Below are 20,018 nucleotides of genomic sequence, written 5' to 3'. Positions count from 1 at the left end.
GCAATGACTATGTCTTCTCATATAGTTACACAGCATTTACTGTTAGCACAACATGGCCTGATTGTGGTTGGGGCAAAGGATGTAACCACAATTTAAATTTGAAAAAATAATAATTTTTTTTAAAAGGTTACAATTAGTGCTGTCAAGCAATTACAAAAATTAAGAGTGCGGTTAATTGCACTGTTAAACAATAATAAAATACCATTTATTTAAATATTTTTGGATGATTTCTACGTTTTCAAATATATTTATTTCAATTACAACACAGAATACAAAGTGTACAGTACTCACTTTATATTTAATTTTGATTACAAATATTTGCACTGTAAAAAAAACAAAAGAAATAGTATATTTCAATTTACCTAATACAAGTACTGGAGAGTGCAATCTCTTTATAATGAAAGTCAAACTTACAGATGTAGAATTATGTACAAAAAATAACTGCATTCAAATATAAAACAATGCAAAACTTTAGAACCTACAAGTCCACTCAGCCCTACTTCAGCCAATCGCTCAGACAAACAAGTTTGGTTACAATTTACAGGAGATAATGCTGCCCATGTTTTGTTTACAATGTCACCTGAAAGTGAGAACAGGCATTCGCATGGCACTGTCGTAGCCGGGACTGCAAGATCAGTACATCTGGCACGTAAATATCTTGTAATGCCATCTACAACAGTGCCATGTGAATGCCTGTTCTCACTTTCAGGTGACATCGTAAATACAAAGCAGCCAGCAGTGTCTCCCATAAATGTAAACAAACTTGTTTGTCTTAGCAATTGGCTGAACAAAGTGAGTGGACTTGTAGGCTCTAAAGTTTTACACTGGTTTTGTTTTTGACTGCAATTATGTAACAAGAAAAATCTACATTTGTAAGTTACATTTTCACAATAAAATTGTATTGTATGAGGCGAATTAAAAAATTATATTTCTTTTATCATTTTTACAGTGCAAATATTTGTAATAAAAATAATCTAAAGTGAACACTGTACAGTTTGTATTCTTTGTTGTAATAGAAATCAATATATTTGAAAATGCAGAAAAACATCCAAAAATATTTAATAAGTTTCAATTGGTATTCTATTGTTTAGTAGTGCGATTAATTGTGATTAATTTTTTTCAATCGCAGTTCATTTTTTTTGAGTTAATCGCGTGAGTTAACTTCGATTAATCGACAGCTCTAATTACAATAAAGTTTTACTACCAGGGAAGGAGCCCATTTTGGGAATATTATGATGGAGTAAAAGTTGGATACCATACTAACACTGGGAAGGAAGGATATGGCCTGTCAATTGGTCTGGAATTTGTAACCTCTTATTTCTTCCTTTTGTGATGAATGCAAAACATCCTTTGATTGTGCTCTTGTGTGCCATCAGAACTGGTCCCAAAGGTCAGATAGGCAGCAACATCATCAGCCACATGGCTAAAAGCTGCACACCCCTCACCCTCCTGACCCCAAAAGTAAAAGAAAATTCTCTTGGAGAATGTCACATTTACAGATGAGAAGGGTTTTAATATTCAAGCTATCAAATGGAACCTGAAGTCAACAATGAAACAAACTATACAACCTAAAATTTGTACTGAGCAGCTCTCAGCACCCAGAGTTACCAACAACTCCAATGGGAGCTATGGGTGCTCGGCACATCTTGTATTTGGCCCAATGTGCACAAATGTTTTGATAAGCTCCTTTCCTAATTACATTACTTATGCTATGTTTTGTCATGCTAGCAGGCAGATACATGACTCACCATCATTCAAGAGAAATGATAATGTAACCACCACTAGAACTGAAAAGAAAATATGCTTCCTAAGTCAGTTATTTACTATTAATTATTCAATTAAAGCAGGGCAGATAGTGCACAGATGGGATAATCCATGAGAAAGGCAAATACATGTGTAGTGTCCAAGAATATCGCACATGTAAGGAAATTTCAGCCCTTGCATCTCTGCAGTTATACACGCAGAAGTCAATATGGAAATTATTCAAAAGACTGAGTTAAGATACAATGGAAGCATATCCCATGCAGACATCTGAGGCAGCAGCATTCTTATGCTATATTCCTAGTCAGGAAACTAAAGGAAATCAACTTGAATACGTCAACATCAGCCATCCGGCAAGCGACTTCATCTACCACAAAGAAACCATCAACCAGTGTAAATGTCACCAATCTCCTTTGTCCATTTAATTAACAAAGAAGTCTTAATTACATTCCAGTCCATGCCGTTTTTACCAATTCATCCTCCCACTGCAAGTTATCAAGGGAGCAAGTAGTAACAGGGAACATTGTCTCTAACTATCAGCCTATTAGAATCTTTTTTCACAATACTTCATTCAGGACTTGTTCTATTTTAAATTTTCTGACCAATTTGAAAAATATCTAACACTCATCGTCAGCACATCAAGTGTTACCAAAAGTCAAGAGTCTTGTAGCTGGGGAAGCCTCCTCCTATCCCAAGGGGAAAATAGAAGGCAGCATGTTTCAACCTGCTACTCTATTATAGACAACAGCCAGTTGGTGAAAAACTTCACCAAACTCCATATAATAAAGGAACAGATGGCACAGCAAAATTAGCTGTACCCAGTCTCACTCTCCAAACAGGCTCAGAGTGCTGTGGAGACAGCATGCTCAGCTTTGGGAAGTGGGAGAGGTTCCGTGCATCGCTTCACACTAGCCTCCTGTCAGGTTAAGAAGCAGTCCTGACAGACTTCAAAGGCAGTCCTGGCAAGAATGGGGTGACTGCAATGAAATGTCTCAGTAATGGAGGGTGTAAATAGGATAAATGGGGGTGTTTGGAAGGGAGGGCTGTAGAGGATTCCTTCCCAGGGAAAAGAAGTGGATATAATATAGTCTTTATCAAACTTGGTACAAGGTTAACAAGCTCTTATGCTCCTTAAAAATAAATGACAAAATTTAAGTTAAGTTTTAATAAGTTTTTTAAAAGAAATATAAAATAAAATAAGTCTTTTAAAAGAAATTATTTAACTCTTCAAGCACTCCTGAAGAATAATCATCAACTTCAGTGCTTTCTGCTCATAGGTTTTGTAGCTAAGCAGATTTTGGTCCTGCTTCTCCTCTTATATCTCCTCTCCAACAAGAATCCTGTCTTCCTCCCTGCTCTTGCAAACCTAATGGAAGAAGGGGAGGTGAAGAGCAAGCAAACAAAAATACATACACCTACCCCTAAAAAAAACCTCATCTACTGGGGAAGGGAGAAGAGCAGAAGACTCATGAAATAGACTGAGGACCTCACCATGAAGACTTGATTTATCTGAGGAGCACTTAGACCAATGGTTCTCAATCTATTTACCACTGTGGGCCTCAGGTGCAGCTCTCTCTATGTGGGCCACAGCTGCACAATATATATACAACCTAAATGGCCCTGAGGATGTCAGGTGTGCTGATCGGGACACAAGTGGCCTGAGGGCTGCGGGTTGAGGCCCATTGACTTAGACACTATGGTGATAGGTGTTATGGAAACCCTAAGATAGACAGCAAAGAAGAACAGACAGGCTTCAGTACAAACAAGCAGACTTTCATCACTTGTGCATTACTTAGGACTAAAAAAGTTTAAAAAGCTTGCTGAGACCAAAGGGCCTGATTGTCCTCTTTCACTGATTTTGCATGGGTGTAACTAACACTGGAGTTACTCCTGATTTGTACTGGGATGAGAAGAAAATGGATGCTTTAGACACCTTAGAAAAGGTTTACAAGCAACAGATAGAAACCAGTTGTGATGGCCTCAGTCTATTTCCTCCACGGCAGAGAGCCAGATCTCATTAACTGGTTGTAGTGTGATAGGCTGTTTGCAGAAATAATTGTTGCCTCAGGAAATGCTACTATGCTTGCTCATAGTTCTGTAGTATCTGAAGAAAATTTGGTGGCCTATCTAAAATGAGATGATGGTCCCAGCCCAGTTTCTAGCAGACCAAGTAAAATCATTATCACAACTGGTACTAATTTGCACCAGTCAGAGATAGTCTCAGCAGAGAAGTCAAGATGTGAACAGGCATGGGGACTGAAATATCCACTCACCCTTATAGATGATGGTTTAGATCGTTGGCTATAGTACACAATACAACTCAGGAGGAGACTGGGAGTACAAAGATAGTCATTGTGCTCCCCCAACTTTGGGCTGGCTGGGTGGCCAGCCAGTTCTTCACCATAACTTAGAGCAGCCTGTGAGCTGCTTGAAGTTACACTGGCTGCCAGGAGACCCAAGGTACTGATACCACAGCCTGGAATCTGCAGGAAGCATGGGGATCCCAACCATGCTCTGGTCCTCTCCCACACTCTCAGCAGAGAGGGTGGAAGAATAGTGGTGTAATAATTGCTACATGAGCTCTATTCCACTATAGGCTCCCCAGGGTGAAGGGATCATGGATGGTAACACCATCCCTATGCCCAGATACTGCTGCTAGCTCAAAGCAAAATAGCTGCACTGCACCAGCGTATCTGAGCTGGTTTCTGTGAGACACACGAGACATAGTAGGGCAATATGCCTACAAAATGGCATTGTTTGGAGGCACAGCATAGATAAACTTGCTAGAACCACATTTCAGATCATTTTTATTTGCAACTTGGCAAAATTATTATATTGTACTATATATTAAGAATTAGTAGCCCCAGTCTGTTGTGCGGGAAACAATCAATTCAATGAGTTTCTTGAATGATTGTGCATGCTTTAGACACTGCTTGTAACACAGCCAATATTTAACATAGGATTCCTTCTTTCTCTGTGGCCTGATCTATGACACAGACTTTCCATAACATGGAAGTTAGAAACTGCTTTTGTGTAAAGACACTAATTCAGGGGTATGGAAAGCAGCATTTTTGGGGGGGGTTTTGTTGTTATTCTCAAGAATGGTCAGTTATGAAAGCCTGCAAATTCCTTTTATTCGTCTAACAAATGATACAGCCAAGAGAAAGGCAAGGTTCCAGAAGTCTGGAAAGAATGTTTCCAAAGTCTCTGGTAAAAGTCATTGTATGGCCTCAGACAAATCTCAGGAAGCTGCAAAGCCTTCGTGGTCTTAGTTCCTCAATATCTATTGAAAAAGAGTCAGGGAGTGGTAGATGAAGCATTCCACCACAGCTTGGAGAACAGAAATATCAGTGTGGTAAATTCTAACAATGCTCCCTAGAGAGCAGAATTCATAACTTCAAATTAAATAGTTCAGCCTGGCAGATAACTGCATCTTATTCTACTGAAAAGTAAAACTATTTCATATTTTCAAACAGTAGAGATACTCTTTTGCAATAAAATTACAAGAACTTAAAAGAGTATATTTACTTTTGATTAAAGCATATATCTTCTTATCCTCCTTCCTTCAAATTATAACTGTTACGTACCTGAAGCTGCATCTAAATGGAAGGACGCGTGAAGGTGTTGTTTGATCCAGAAAAATGTCTTATAGAGTAATTTACAAGAGAAACTTTTTTGTTTTCTTAAAGAAGATACTTGAGTTTAATAAATATTCACTAAAATACTTGGGATCCAGTCACTTAGATCTGATGCAAGCAAAACTCACTAAAATGAATGAGATGTCTGCATCAGATCTGAAGAATCAGGCCTTTTAAGTTCTTTGGTCCACATCATTTTCCTGGTTATCTTCATGAAGGGGGCATTCTGCATGGTTTCTCCCATCCTTGCTGCAGTCAGTCATCTCTACATTTTCCTGCGTAGGGACCAGAGAGAGCCTTCTATGAAAATTTTGACTGCAGCTGGGAAGGGGTGGGAAAAAGAAGGTAAGCTTCTGCGGGGGGTGGGGGGGGGGAGGCAAAGCACACTTGTGGAAAATTCAGCAGACAGCTAAGCCATAGCCTTAGGGTGCATTAACTGTTCAAAGCCCTCTTCTATGCTGGGAAATCCCCTTGCGGGAGGGAGATGTGTCCAGAAACTGTGGTGACTGGGGAATTCTTGGTAATGGAGGTTTCAATGAAGCTTTATTGCAACAGAATCAGACAGGAGGCAGAGGACCCCAGTGCTTTTACACAGAAGCACAGGGCTTCCGTCTGGATGCCATTCAAGTCCTTTATCAACGGCAGGGGATCCACTGAGTTTGGGAGCAGAATCTATGGGGAGTCGTGTGTGTTTGTGGGCAAAGATGGGGCACATCCTGTTCCCTGAAGGAAAGATCTCCTGCTGAGGTGATCCTCTCCTACAGAAGAGAGGGTGATCAGGTTCTTTGTGAAGTCAAGCCAGAGAGAAAAATTGCATAACCTGTAACACAAGTAGTTATGCACTAAATGGAGAGAGAAGGGGAAGCCTAGATTCCCCTAGAAAACTGAACATGAAAGATATTACTCCAACCCAAGTCATTCTCCTTAGTTTCATATGAAGAAGTCCATCCATTCTTACTCTAGTACCCTGTCGCTACACAATGCAGCATATGAAAATTGCTTATTCTGAGTGATAGCTGCTCATGATGTAAACTAACGACTTTGAGAAGAGATTTAAAACAAAGTTTAGACAAGGCACCTCCTGAACAGGTTTCTAACTTAGAGCCAAATCCTGAGAGTCTTTGGGCTCTCTCTTGACTTCAAGATAAGTTGCAGGAGCTCAGCAAAAATTTAGCAATTCTCAGGTATGAGGAGAACACAACAGGTAAGTAATTAAATTAACCCAGTTACTGCCACTAAGTTTTTCACTGTTCTTTGGATCAGAGTTTCTTAAAGTATAGTCTGGAGAATTATTATAAATTTATGAGTTGTACTAGCCAAAATAACTTTTAAAGCAGATAAAAAATTACAGAAGCCAAAATAAAGATGGTTAGATGATAATGTTCACAATGTGAAAAACTAAACTCAACATGGGATGTTACAATTTTCAATAGATAATAAATCAGTTTAGTTAATTCCAGGCTTTCTTACAACCTTTTTACAAAGGCAAAATTTTATCCTAGGTCTACAATTATGTGGGCAAGCGAGTGTGTTATCAGCATGGAACGATGGATCCTTAAATGTAGATCCTTATTAATCTCCTATCAAGTTTATCTGCTAATAGAATTATAGAACTGCTCACGTTAGTTCAGCCAAAACAATTCTTAGTAGAATTCAGAAATTAGACAGGTTACTTAATTATCAAAGTATTGTCAATTCAGCCCAAAATTATCTTGCCAAGGTGATACTGATAGCCAAGCTTTGCCACTTATACACACACAAAACTACGTATCACACATTACACCCAGAACATAATAAGCAGATAATAACTTTGAAGATATTTTAATTTCTCTGGAATTTCAATTCAATATGCTCTCATGTTACTTTAAACAAAGGTTCAAATAGTGGGTAAACCTGCAGCTTACAAGCCAATTCAAAGATTCTTCCTCCTTTTGTCTAACAAGCTATCTGTTCTGTTGACCACAATATCTGTGTGATTTCTGGGCTGACCTCTGAAACACTCAGCGTTTCTCACAGTTAACTTTTGCTGTGGGGAAGCCCAGTCTCCTGATTCAAATAGCACTAGGCTTAGTTAGTGTACTGAGTTTCTCCACCCTCAACACACTCAATTACTTATTGAGCTGGCATAACTTCTAGACAACTAAAATTAAACTTGTTAGTGTAGCAAGTGCATGTAAGAGATTTTAGTAATTCAGCAGGTTTTAAGTCAGGAACATACTTTCTGAGATGCATTTAGCCTCGCATAACAAAACTGTCACTTGAGTAAACAATACATGTATAAAAGCCATTCACTACTTATCAGTTGGAGCTGGCATGAAGGCAAGTTCTCTAGCTCAGCTTCGCAGTTGCAATGACTGGTTACTCAAAATAGAAAGTTCATTCAGGTAATTCACTCCAGGTGTTGTGACAGCTGTATTCCTATTCTCTTTCCAGATTTCACAGTGGTTTCCCTAGATAGGCAATTAAAAGATAGAGTTCACGGGCTGTTGTCAGACAAGACTTTAGCTATTGCCAAACAGAGTGCTCTTGCAGGCCGGACAGTGAAAGTCCTGCTCACAGTCTCTCTCATTCAGATGTTTTGGCTTCATGACGAAACATGTTGAACAATACAGGGCATTTTATATATTTTCTGTTGGTGACATGGCCTGGTTCCTCTTGTTGGCAAAGCTAGTGAGGACCAATCAGAAAGTAACTGAGGCTTCTTCTGATGAAGATTTGAAATGTCTAGCCAGAATACAAGTTGTGTCTCTTTTAATCAACCAATGAGAAAACAAGGTTTTCTTTGTTTCTTGCAACATTGTGTCTGCAAAATTTTTGTGCAAAACATCTTGTGTCATACCAGTTTGTGTAAGATGTGTTGGCCCATATGTTGAACACCTCTGGCTTTGCTCCAGTCAGCAACCTATTTCAGCAAGTTATTTTCTGTGGTTCCTTCGCAACACGTTCCAACTTCACACAACTCTATGCTTTTTTTTAAAGCAGCACTTTCAATTGTCTGCAAAAATGTCCATTTTGACATTAGAACAAAGTCTTTATGTAAAGTCTTTTCATACTCCTTGATGATTCTATTTTTGTTTAATGCAGCAACATGAAGTCATTTTTGATTCATTTGTTTGGGCAATCACCAATTGCTGATAACAATTAATGAAATCATACAAAACAGCTGTATACACTTCAGTAACAGTACCTGATAATTCCCTACACCTCAGTGACAAGGTTAGTAGGACCACTTCACACGTGAAACTTTCTCTGTGCAACTGCCAACCATAAGATAACCAGTCCTTATGGTTACTTAAGTCATACTATTTTGACTGGTTAAAGATTGGCTTCTCAGTATGCCTTTGGGATGTATCAGCATCTTTATACAAAACAAATACCTTGTGAGATATACCTTTCTTAAAGAATAGTTGTATCTATGTATATCTATATATCTTACTGATCGCATTAATTGGGAGGGCAATCTTTGAGGAGGCTGAAGAATAGAGAATATCAAGGAATTGACGGTAGGTATTATTGACTTCCTCCAATGAATCTGGACACCCTCTGCCAGTATCTGACACCCTCTTTGCCAGTTCCTGAAAGAGCTCAAACTCATCCACCAAAGATGGTAGAGAAGGCATGACAGCTTCATCTGGAGAGGAGGAGGGTATGGTCCTCGGAGTCTCTTTCTCCTCAGTACCAACTTCCTGTTCCTCTAAATCTCGAGGTGGTTCTGAAGTGAGTGTGCCTCAAGAGTTCTCGGGCAAGGCTCAGAGTTTGAGAAGCATGTTGGTGGTGCACTGCCCAACCGTCCCAATATGGCCATTGGGGGGGAGGGTGGCATAAAGCCCAGTGGTAGCACCCATGGGGGGCCATACCATGTTGGTGGTGGTGGGGTCATCTGTGGGTATATCCTTGGGCTCTGTTGGTAGCGAGCACCATATGGAGCTTGGGAAAAGTACTGCAACACTACCTCCTCAGGGTTGCTGTCTGAACCCTTGCAAAAGAGTGGAGGGGCATGGCATTGGTGGGGGATATTTCCCATGCTCTGTAGAGGCTCTTGGTACCAAGAGGAGGGGACTCCAGTGCATCTGGCATGTAGAGGCCTCTTGATGGCGGAGTTCCCCCTGTACCGATCATCCTGGTGTCAGTTGCAGTGCCAGGGAGACGGGATGTCGTCCGCACCAGTCACTCTTGTGTCGGTTGAGCCACCGCTGGCAGTACTGATGTGGGCTCATGGACTGGGAGCATCTTTTTAAAGAAGTGTTTACTCCTGTCCTTTGGTGCCGATGACTCTGTGCCTGTACCCATCAGGTCCATGAGCCATGCTTACTGTCTGTTTCCATAAGCTAGGGGTACCGGACCGAGATGACCTCAGTGCTGAAGATACTGAGTGAGATAATTATTGCTTGCAGTTATCTCGGGGCTCACTATGGGGGCTTCCCGCTTTCTTTTTAGAAGATTTGTGAAAGGGGTCCGCAGCCTGCTTCTTCAACCTGCAGCCCCTAGATATAGAAGGCTGTAGGAAGACTCATGTCTACCAGGCTACTGGGGTTGGAGAACTGCCTCCATGAAGATAATCTTCTGGCAGAGCTGTCTTTGCAGGATCTTGGCTGGAGCTGTTGGTAAAGACCACATTTCTGTTGTGTGGCCTTCCCCAAGGCAGTGAATGCACACTGCTTATCCATGATTGGGATCGTCTCTTTACAAGTGAGGCACTTCTTGAAGCCCAGCAAACCAGGCACATCCTGTTGGGAGAAAGGGCTCCCAACGGGGGAGAAAATGTGGGAAGAAAAATAAACTTTATTTTTTATTTTTAAGGGTAAAATAAAGAAAGGGGGAAAACTACAGCTAGAAATACAACTAGGAGACTAAGTATCCATAGGTAAATTGATTAAGATGATAGTCTTAACAGACTGCTATTGACTGCGTCTCTAGCCAAGGGTAGTCAAGAACGAACTGAGGACAGTTAGCCCATGTGCACTGGCTAGCCTCGTGGTGCAGCCCAAGGAGAGACAGTGCATGTGCGGGCCCAACAGACACTGCTACCGAAGTTCTCTGATCAGCAGTGCAGGGACACAGGCAGACCTACAGTGAAGCACCCGTAGGCAGACCTACAGTGAAGCACCCGTAGACACACTACTCAAAGAATAAACAATGTTTAAATGCATGGAACACAAACAAAAGACACAGGAGCAAGGTAATTTCCTCAGGAAGAACTACATTATGTAAATGTTAACTCTGGGGTAATTTTATCTATTTTCATCTCAAGGCAGTGTTTTACAAAAAGCCATCAGTGTAAGTGAGGAATATTTCACAGATTTACTGAAAGATCTGAATCAACAGATGGAGGGAGACAGAAAGAGACGTGGGCTGCTGTGAAACTGGCAAAAGCTAGTGCTTCAGTCAGAGTCTGCTACTGGAAGCGATGAGTTTACCAGCTTGAAGTTCTTCCAACTCATTTTCTCTCTTTTTCTTAATACTATTATAATGCGAGACATAGAAGACTTCGAGAATGAGAAATGCTCTGGACTCAATGATCTTTCTGATGGAAGCTCTATAGGAGCAGGGCTACCTGATCTTTATTAGAGAAAACTAATTAGACTCTGAAGAAGTCAAGAGGGGGACATCCCTCTTGAAGGTATTTATCTGTCTAGGCTAGGGTGACCAGACATTCCAATTTTATATGAACAGTCCCATTATTCGGGGCTTTGTCTTATATAGGTACCTATAACCCTTCACCCCCAGTCCAAATTTTTCACACTTGCTTTCTGGTCAGCCTAGTCTAGGCATTTATGCAACACCTTGTTATCTGAGTGTCTGTATGGCAAATTTGAATTTGAGGCAATGAAGATCTTGAGATATTGTAACAACAAATCATTTCCTGAAAACGGCTCTGTAATAGAGATTTAAACCTATTCAGATCAACCTCTGTTTGTAGCTCATGCTTCAGATGTCAGCAGAAGATTCATTAATTAAAAAAATAGACACATTAAACACTAGCATACATAGTATTCAATTCTTGTCATTAACTCTACTGTTTATTTCTCCATCATCTACAGCATGTAGAAATGGGGCAAGTCTATATTTTCCATGGCAGGAAAAATTCCATCCTAATTCCCTCATTTTTATTACCTCTTTACAAATATTTGTTTAACTTCCTTAGGACAGAGAACTTGGTGCAAACTTAGTTGCTCAGCTAATTGGGTTTTCAGTGTTTCATTTTATTTCTTTTCCAGTATAAACAGGTGGCTCAGCAGCAAGTGCATGCTGCCACATGGGAAGTCAGATTATAGCATCGGAGAGGCTGTATACACTGCCACAGCCGAGTTCAGGTCTCCTGAAGGAAATGAATCACTCTTATAGAAAACTGAACTTCCAATGCCTGGTTTTTTTAGCAGTGGCAAACCAATCACTTTTCTTCCCTTCTCTTTGCTCAAAATTGCCAGATTTTGACACAAGGTAAAATGTCACATCTGCAATGCAAGGGATTAGGTAGGAAACTGCATTCGTCATAAAGACATTAAGGAGTTATAAGCATATAAATGAAAACTCAGACAAACCATATCACTAAAGCTAAATGAAGTTAGTGTTTTTCAAAAGATTACTTTATAGTAACTTCTGCTTCATTATAGGCCAGATGTTGTTACCCAGCATGACTAAAGGTAGGTCTACGCTTACAGCAGTGTGTGTAGAGGATAGGCACTGCACACCCAGCTAGCATGGGTATAAATAGGAGTGTAGGCAGTGAGGCTCGGTAAAGGCAAGGGGAGTGCAGTACATGCCTGAACTCCCCAGGTCTCACACCTTACCCACCTAAGTACTGCCTCCCACTACCCACATTAGTGCCTACGCTGCTATTTTTAGCAATGTAGTGTTGCTCTGCCTCTCCCCTGCTGAAGCCTTTCCCTGCTGTAGTGAAAGGCTGCAGGGGCAGGGAAAGACTCTCACAGGGGGGAGGCAGTGGGGAAAGGCTCTGGCAGCTCACCACTGCCAGTATGTTTCACTGTGGAGTACAGATACATGTGTAATGCTTGTACTCTACATGCTGCCATAAATGTAGACATAGCCTAAGGGTATCAGCATTTAGTCCTATAGGATAATAATGCACTTGGAGTATATTTCCCAGACCTGAAGAAGAGCTCTGTGTAGCTCAAAAGCTTCTCTCCCCCCCCTCAACAGAAGTTGATCCAGTAAAAGATAGTAGCTCACCCACCTTGTCTCTCTAATAATACTCTGAGGCACTTTTCATTTTCAAACACCTTACACAACTTAACTAATTCTCTCATCTTCCTCTCAGAACTTCTAGGTATAATCATCTGCTTTTTATAAATGGGGGAGTAGAAAGATTAAGACCAACATATTCCAATGTGGCCTCTGCCCAATTTGAGACAACAGGTGTTTGTCTTTCAGAAGTGCTCAGCACATGCTAATCTTCCTGACTTTCTAAGGAGCTGTGGGTGCTCAGTATCTCTGAAAAGGCGGCTCAGGTTGTTTCAAGTTGGACATTATAAGGAACCAAAAAATTCCAACTGTGGTCTAAGTGACTCAATTAATACCACCCAGGGTAACAGTATCAGAGCCAGAGTTAGAACTAAGGAGTCTCTGGCACACAAGCCTGGGTTCAGACTACTACACCCAAGTTATTTATAAATAAAAAGAGAATACAAGGATGAAACCCATTAAGATTACCTATTTAAGTCAAAGTAGCACCACTTTCTTTTGTTTCTACATCAGTGGTTCCCAAACTTTAACAGCCCGCGAACCCCTTTCGCTAAATTGTGAAATCTCGTGAACCTCCTCCTAAAAATGAATATTTCCAGGAATTTAAGTTTAAAATTTCCTTCACACTCTGTGGGGCTCCTGCTGCTGGATCCTGTTGACCGCCCCGGTTAACTGAGCTCCACTGAGCTTGGGCTGCAGGTCCCGCTGACTGCCGGGGCTCGGGCTGCCAGCCCCAACTGCCAGGCCCCGCTCTCCCTGGGGCTCGGGCTGTCTGCCCTGCAACTGGATCCCACCTGCTGCCTCCAATGCCCAGGGTCCTCTGGCCACCATGAGTGAAATTTTGCTGGTGAACCCCCTGTAACATTCTGCGAACCCCTGGGGTTTGCGAATCCCAGTGTGGGAACCAGTGATCTACATGAACCAAATTAGATGACAGACTTTCTCACAGAGCTTGAGTTAGAACCATTTCCCCTTCCCGCTCTGCCACCCCCATTTCAAGGTAAACCAGTCTGCCTTAACTGCTTTCTTAATCAGATAAGCATATACACTTTAGTGCCTAGAGTATGAAACATACTCTAGCAATATCTTATTATAATGGAATATCTGGAAATTAACCGAAGTTGCAAATTTGTCTCTGAGAAATAATGAATCTGGTAAATGGACACATACGTTTATTATACTGAATACTCCAGGTAATGCTGGCCTGTAATATCAAACCAACAAGCTGAGTAGTGGCCCTAATATAACTAATTAATTAGTTCCATCATAATTTTTGTTTTAATGACACTAGCTTTTATATGCCAATAGTCAATTTAATGGTATTTTAAATTGAACTAAGGCCCCAAGAGAGATGCTACCGAGGGTATCACAAATCTTGTAATCAGAAATTATTTTTTTTATTTCAAAGATGACCCAAAAAGTTACTTTATAATTAAATCCAACCTATCAACTTCTCCTTTGTGATTCTTTTATTCTTTTTTTTTAAATCATGCCAAGATTAAGATCAGAAAACACTTGCCTCCACAATTAAGCACAAAGAGGACTTCCTGTCCCTCACGCAGCAATGACTTTGATCTAGGTTTCCTGGGGAATTTTAAAAGCATCCTCCAGATGTATAAAGAGGGAATTGCACCTTTTCCCCCCATTCATGATACATTGAGTTAAATCTGCTTATATCTTATAGGCACAGTTTTCCAGGGAAGCAAATACCCCCAAAATACTTTATATTTCAAGCAGTATCTTAAAAACATGTTGACATCACAAAACAGATTTCTTCAACACAACAGGGCAGTCTCAATCACAGTAATGTTTATACTGCTTGTTTGTGATGTGGCATTTGATAGAATGTTTCAGTTCACAAAAGGCCAAGTCCTGCAGTCCCCACTCACTCTTATTTAGACCAACAAGTCCATGAGATGATGAGTAAAACTGGCATTGGCCTACCACGGACTTGGGGGTGGGATGAGGAGAGAATGTTTGACAGAGCTCAATAGTGCTCTAGGGGTATGATCCGGCTCCCATTGACTTCTATAGGCACTGGCTCAGACCCAAGGGGAGTGTGCCCACTGCTACAATCCTTGAGGGTGTGCAGCAGTATGAGCTGCCTTCTACTAGCTGGTAGGGCAGAAAACAGGATGATACACTCACCTCCTTCCTGACCATTTATGGGTGTCCATGATGCTAGCCAGTCCTAGCACTAAAGATCCTTGCACCCTCCCCCATCTTCTTCTTCGATACAGAATATGGCCACAATCTCACCCTCATTTAGCATACTTCCTATATCTGATAGTTAGTATGACAATAGGATTGAGAAATTCACAGAGAAGGCAGCTGAATAATCACATTAAAAGTGTCTCAAGGTAAAAAATACATTTATATAAAGCGGATACCTGTATTCTCCTGGAATGCATTAAAGAAAACACTGATTGGTGGGAAAGGCTGCTGTAAAATGTCTCCATTTTCAGCGGGATTATTGTTATTATTTTCATAATGCCCTAAATGTACATGGTAAGTTGCACAAATGAAGCATATTAAAACATACGGCAAAACTTCTACTCCTAAAAACGATACCATTTCAACTTTTGATGCTCACATATGGTTATACTGGGTAGCCTTGACATTGCAAAACAGAGTACTTGGCATTACTGGGATGATACAGTGGAATAGGTTAAAAGAACATAATTTTCCTGTAGAAATGATCATTTTCTGTTTCATTGCTACTCTCAGGAAATCACTCTAATTACAGAAATGCGTGAAATTTAAATGGATTTTACACCGTTTATATCTGGATTTTTCTCTTGTAGCATGAGAATAATTTTTTTTAATGGATTTAAAAAAAAAAGCAAAACTAGTTTTAAAATAACTGACTGGCCAGGGAAAAATACAATCATCATCATCATCTCCTCACCATTTGCAGTATTCTTTTTGAAGTTATCCAGAAATTCTTCCAGGAGCTGTGACTGGTTAGGAGGGGGTAACAAGCTTTTCGGGTCCCTGGAAATGTCGCCAACTGACCACGACGTACATAATGCTCGCTTAGGGCCATAATGACTTGCTCTCACCGTGAGCGTGACACTTCTCTCGGAAAACAATAACTCCATCTGCCTGAGGTCAAGATCAGACACAGCCTCTCCGTTTATAATCAAGATTTCATTGCCCACTCTCACCCCTGGGAGAATGAGAAAGGAAAGAAAATACTGGAGCACTGAAGAACAGGGCTACAAAACAAATTGTATTGCATTTTGATTATACATATTTTTATACAAATGACCTAATCCTGCAGTTATCCCACTGGAGTCAGAGGGAGTTTTGTGTGCGCGCCATGACTGCAGGATTGGCTATTTGTTGTGCCACCTATGACATGGTTGTTTCTACTCAAAGGCTAAAGCAGGATGACTCTGACATGCAGCTTTAGAAAAGGGTATGACAGAAGAATCACACAGACTCTCAGACCAGGAGTTCATTTTAAGGTGGCCCTCAGCATCCTGAAAAGCCTATAGGCAAAATAACTCTTATTTTAGGATCCCAGTTCAGGAAACACAAGGAGCTTTATCACGCTGATTTGTTCATTCTTGCAAAATTGCAACAGGGAAATCTAACAAGTGAAGTTTTTATGGGAGAGTTCAGTTAGATCTAAATAGTGGCAACTTGTACATTTTAGGATCAGCAACAGCCAGTTGGCCACTGCACTCCAGATGACTAAGGGAATAATTCTCCCCTTCCTTTGCAGGCGGTGCCAAACACAGCAGAATTGATGCAGTTCAGCAGTGTGGAGGGGAAGGTGAGATGTTAAGAGGCTGATGAGGAGGCGTACGGTCCATGAGCACCACAAAGTAGAAAACTTCAGTGATACCCTGCAATGTAATGCACAAGGTAGTTCTTTGGGAGCCAGCCTGTTGCATACATCGCTGCTTGTTGCAGGCAAATGGTTGGCTAAGAGCCATGGAGGTTAATTCAGCCGTGGAGGTTCCACCGTGTGAGGTGGAGAATTTCTCTCTTCTGTCCCTGTACAGATCCCAACATTTAGTGTGGGAGCAGATTTTGCCCCAAGTGTAGACAAGCATTCTTTTCACTTCACCTCTTGTTAGAAGGGTTCCTCGGCCACTTTATGTAAATAATCTTACCTAGGCTTCATCTACTGTACATGGTGATCAAGCAAGAAGACCAAGGGTAGTAGAAGCAAAGAACTATTTTCAGACAATTTTAAAGCTCCCTAACGTTTGCTACTTAATAAAAAGTAATGAAAAACGTAACAGTGCTTAGTACAGCCATGACACAAACCTTCTTTGTAAGCCAGTCCATCTGGAAGGACATCACTTATGAGTATATGAGTGAGATGCTGGTTTTCAACAACTTGAGCTGTGACTGCAAACCCTGGAATTAAGAATAAAGATGGTTTTACCCTTACCACTTGGTCTGCTTAAAACAACAATCAGGTGAATTTCTGGTCAGGTATTTCTCATTTAGTTTTGTATGTTCAGTAGATTTAATCTACATAATCAAAAGGGAGGTGACATTTCTCACTCCCAACTTGTATACACACACACACGGACAAATGCTCTCATATAAATTTCTTTCCTCTTCAAAGAAATGTAAATAGTTATTATGAGATATTTTATTGTTTTTTCAAATAAGCCCAATATAGCTTTTCAATAATACAGATCACCAGATCCAGTGAAGCTCTATAAAACACTTTGACAAATATTGTGAGGATTTCATATGATTTCTTGTAAAAACTGGGAGAGAACAGCGTCTGAAGACACACATCATTTTTACATGTTTATAACCCATTTTTTGTGTACAACTGACACAATCAGGACCAGGCCCCCATTCTGATGGATGCTGTACAAACATTAAAAAAAGAAAAGAAAAAGAAAGTCCTTGACCTGAAGAGCTGCCCCTCAGTGGCTGTTTCCTTTCTCTAGCTGAGAATGTTTGACACAAAGAGGTGAATGAGATGAGAAGTCAGCATGATGGAAAAGGAGTTCTCTGCAATACCATGAGAATTCTCCATTTTGTTCCTCACACGCAGATTTCTGGTCTCAGTCCCTGACTCAGAGAGACTATAATCACTGACACAATCAAACTCACATTAGAGCTGGTCTACATAGTGAATTAGTCCACACTAGAGGGTTGTGAATTCTAGTGTGCACTAGCATCTTGTGTGTTAATTAGACCCTGTGGATACTGCTGGCACAGACTAAAAATTCCCTAGCGAGTGTTACTGTAATACTTTTTGAAACAAGACTGCATTTACAGGCACACTGGAACTTTTAGTGAGCACCAGCAGGGTCCGCACAGGCCAATTAGTGTGCAACACACTACTACGTGCTAGAATGTACACCTCCCTGGTGCAAACTAATGCACCATGTAGACATGCCCTTAAAAATCAATGGAAAGACTACCTTAGTGGGAATGAATTGGCCTGAACGTGAGTGAATCAGGAAACTTATTATTTTTTCTGTTCCTATTTCTCCTTCTACAGTATTATCTTCCTTCCTTTTTTCTCCACTGCCTTCCTCATTCTTGTCAGTTGAATGACTAAAGTCCACATTTCACAATAAGCAAACATAAGGATATTCTTAGGCATTACCTCCCACAGTGAAAAGAAGCCAGTTAAAATTTCTGTCAAGCGACAGCCTATTGGCACAGAGTCAACAGAATGTTTTGCTGCCAAAAAGGAAATCATATTTCCTTATTTGAGAGTAGGCTGGGTATTTCTATTTAGTTGAGCATGAGAAAGTTGCCTGCCAACACTTCAGCAGCATTTTTACTTTCCGGTCAATGAAGTGGCATTGGGAAGTAAGCAAGCCTTTTACTTGCTCCCCCAAATGCAGGAGTTTAAAAAAAAAAAAAAGCAGCAGTATCAAATGAGCAGCAATTCTTGGGTCTTCCTTAAAGTGCTAACTTGTGCACTCTGCAGACTTGTCATACTGAACATGGAGCGGCCCAAAAGTTGTCAACAAAGAGAAAGCTCCTGGAAGGAAAAATTAAGCTTCAAAAAGAACAAAGAAAATAAAAGGAAAATCATTGGGAGGGATTTTACTAAAACTTACCAAAATCAGTTATGTTCTCAGTCTTAGTAAGATGTACATGGTAAACATTTAAAGGAAAAATTTCTATTTCATCATATATCTGTTAGAGAGAAAACATCACAAGTTGTTAAACTGTGAAACTGTAGGACTGCAAAAGCCAAAGGTTCAATACATAATTGAAATCAGTATAATTTTAATTATTAATAAAAAAAGCTGCATTGTTAAATAATCCATTAACAAAGGGCTAGATTCTGCCACCTTTACTCACATTAGAGAAGTGTGTTATGCTGCAAGTATCACTGAACTCAGTGGGACTAACTGTAGACTAAGATATTACCTAATGGGTGAAATTCACGCATGTGCAGAGCACCAGCACTAGGCGTAGGCACCATTAAGTCCCACTTAAACCCTCAAAATAGTTCTTAAACCAAGGCTTAAGTGATGCCCTAGATCTCTAGTTCTCTGCACATAGGAGAGTTTAATCCATTGTGAGTATGGGTAGCAGAATACAGCCTGTGATAGTGACCTAATCTAAAAGTCCCATTTTGTATCTAATTCACAGACATTTCATAGAATCATAGAATATCAGGGTTGGAAGGGACCTCAGGAGGTCATCTAGTCCAACCCCCTGCTCAAAGAAGGACCAATCCCCAACTAAATCATCCCAGCCAGGGCTTTGTCAAGCCTGACCTTAAAAACTTCTAAGGAAGGAGATTCCACCACCTCCCTAGGTAACGCATTCCAGTGTTTCACCACTCTCCTAGTGAAAAAGTTTTTCTTAATATCCAACCTAAACCTCCCCCACTGCAACTTGAGACCATTAGTCCTTGTTCTGTCATCTGCTACCACTGAGAACAGTCTAGATCCATTCATAGAGTATAATCTAGCTGTGGCTACAAGTATCGAGAAGTTCTTATCTAAAATTAGTCAAACTTGCCTGATCTTGTATGTATTCATATGCTTCAGGAATACAATACTCAATGTTTTCATCAACTAATCTTCTAAGTTGTAGACCGTAGTGTCTTGGTTCCAGCTGCCTCATCTAAGGGATGAAAAGAACATATTTGAAATTCATGATTTATTTACAGAATCCCAGATGTCAAAGAAGCCACATACACACAAAGCCTTTAGAAGTTAAGCAAAGGCAATCTTCAACAAGTTATTTTCTAACTGGTTTTGTGGTGTATTGTCTGTATTGCCTAGATGATACAGTTCCAGCTCACATCAGTGTGATTTTCTGTTTCTTGTAAGTATACTCAGGAAACACTTGCATTAACATTACATCTTGGCTGTTAGATTAACCAAGTGTCATTATGTGTTTTCAAATAAACTTAGAACTCTGTTCTGTCCTTTTGAACTTGCACACATCTTCATCATTTTC

At 40.4% G+C, this 20,018-nt stretch overlaps 1 protein-coding gene across 9 annotated transcripts in view; it reads right to left on the bottom strand.

Annotated features, from left to right (window-relative positions):
- TIAM2 (TIAM Rac1 associated GEF 2) overlaps positions 1-20,018 on the bottom strand; it is a 217,752-nt gene that overhangs the window by 44,873 nt on the left and 152,861 nt on the right. For 6 of the 9 annotated variants that reach the window (XM_073337723.1, XM_073337719.1, XM_073337720.1 and 3 more), the window contains 4 exons: positions 19,575-19,679; positions 18,659-18,737; positions 16,884-16,976; positions 15,511-15,771 (listed from right to left, as the gene is read on the bottom strand). In XM_073337723.1, the coding sequence (XP_073193824.1) occupies positions 15,511-15,771; positions 16,884-16,976; positions 18,659-18,737; positions 19,575-19,679 (538 nt within the window). Of the gene's footprint in view, positions 1-5,527; positions 5,589-7,617; positions 7,970-15,510; positions 15,772-16,883; positions 16,977-18,658; positions 18,738-19,574; positions 19,680-20,018 lie in introns of those variants that run through there. The other 3 variants (XM_073337726.1, XM_073337725.1, XM_073337729.1) reach the window with 3 other exon arrangements.

The sequence above is a fragment of the Lepidochelys kempii genome, chromosome 3 (genome assembly GCF_965140265.1).
Source record: "Lepidochelys kempii isolate rLepKem1 chromosome 3, rLepKem1.hap2, whole genome shotgun sequence".
Lineage (NCBI taxonomy): Eukaryota > Metazoa > Chordata > Testudines > Cheloniidae > Lepidochelys > Lepidochelys kempii.
The sequence above is the reverse complement of the archived record's forward strand: the minus strand, read 5'-3'. Positions and strand labels throughout refer to the sequence as shown.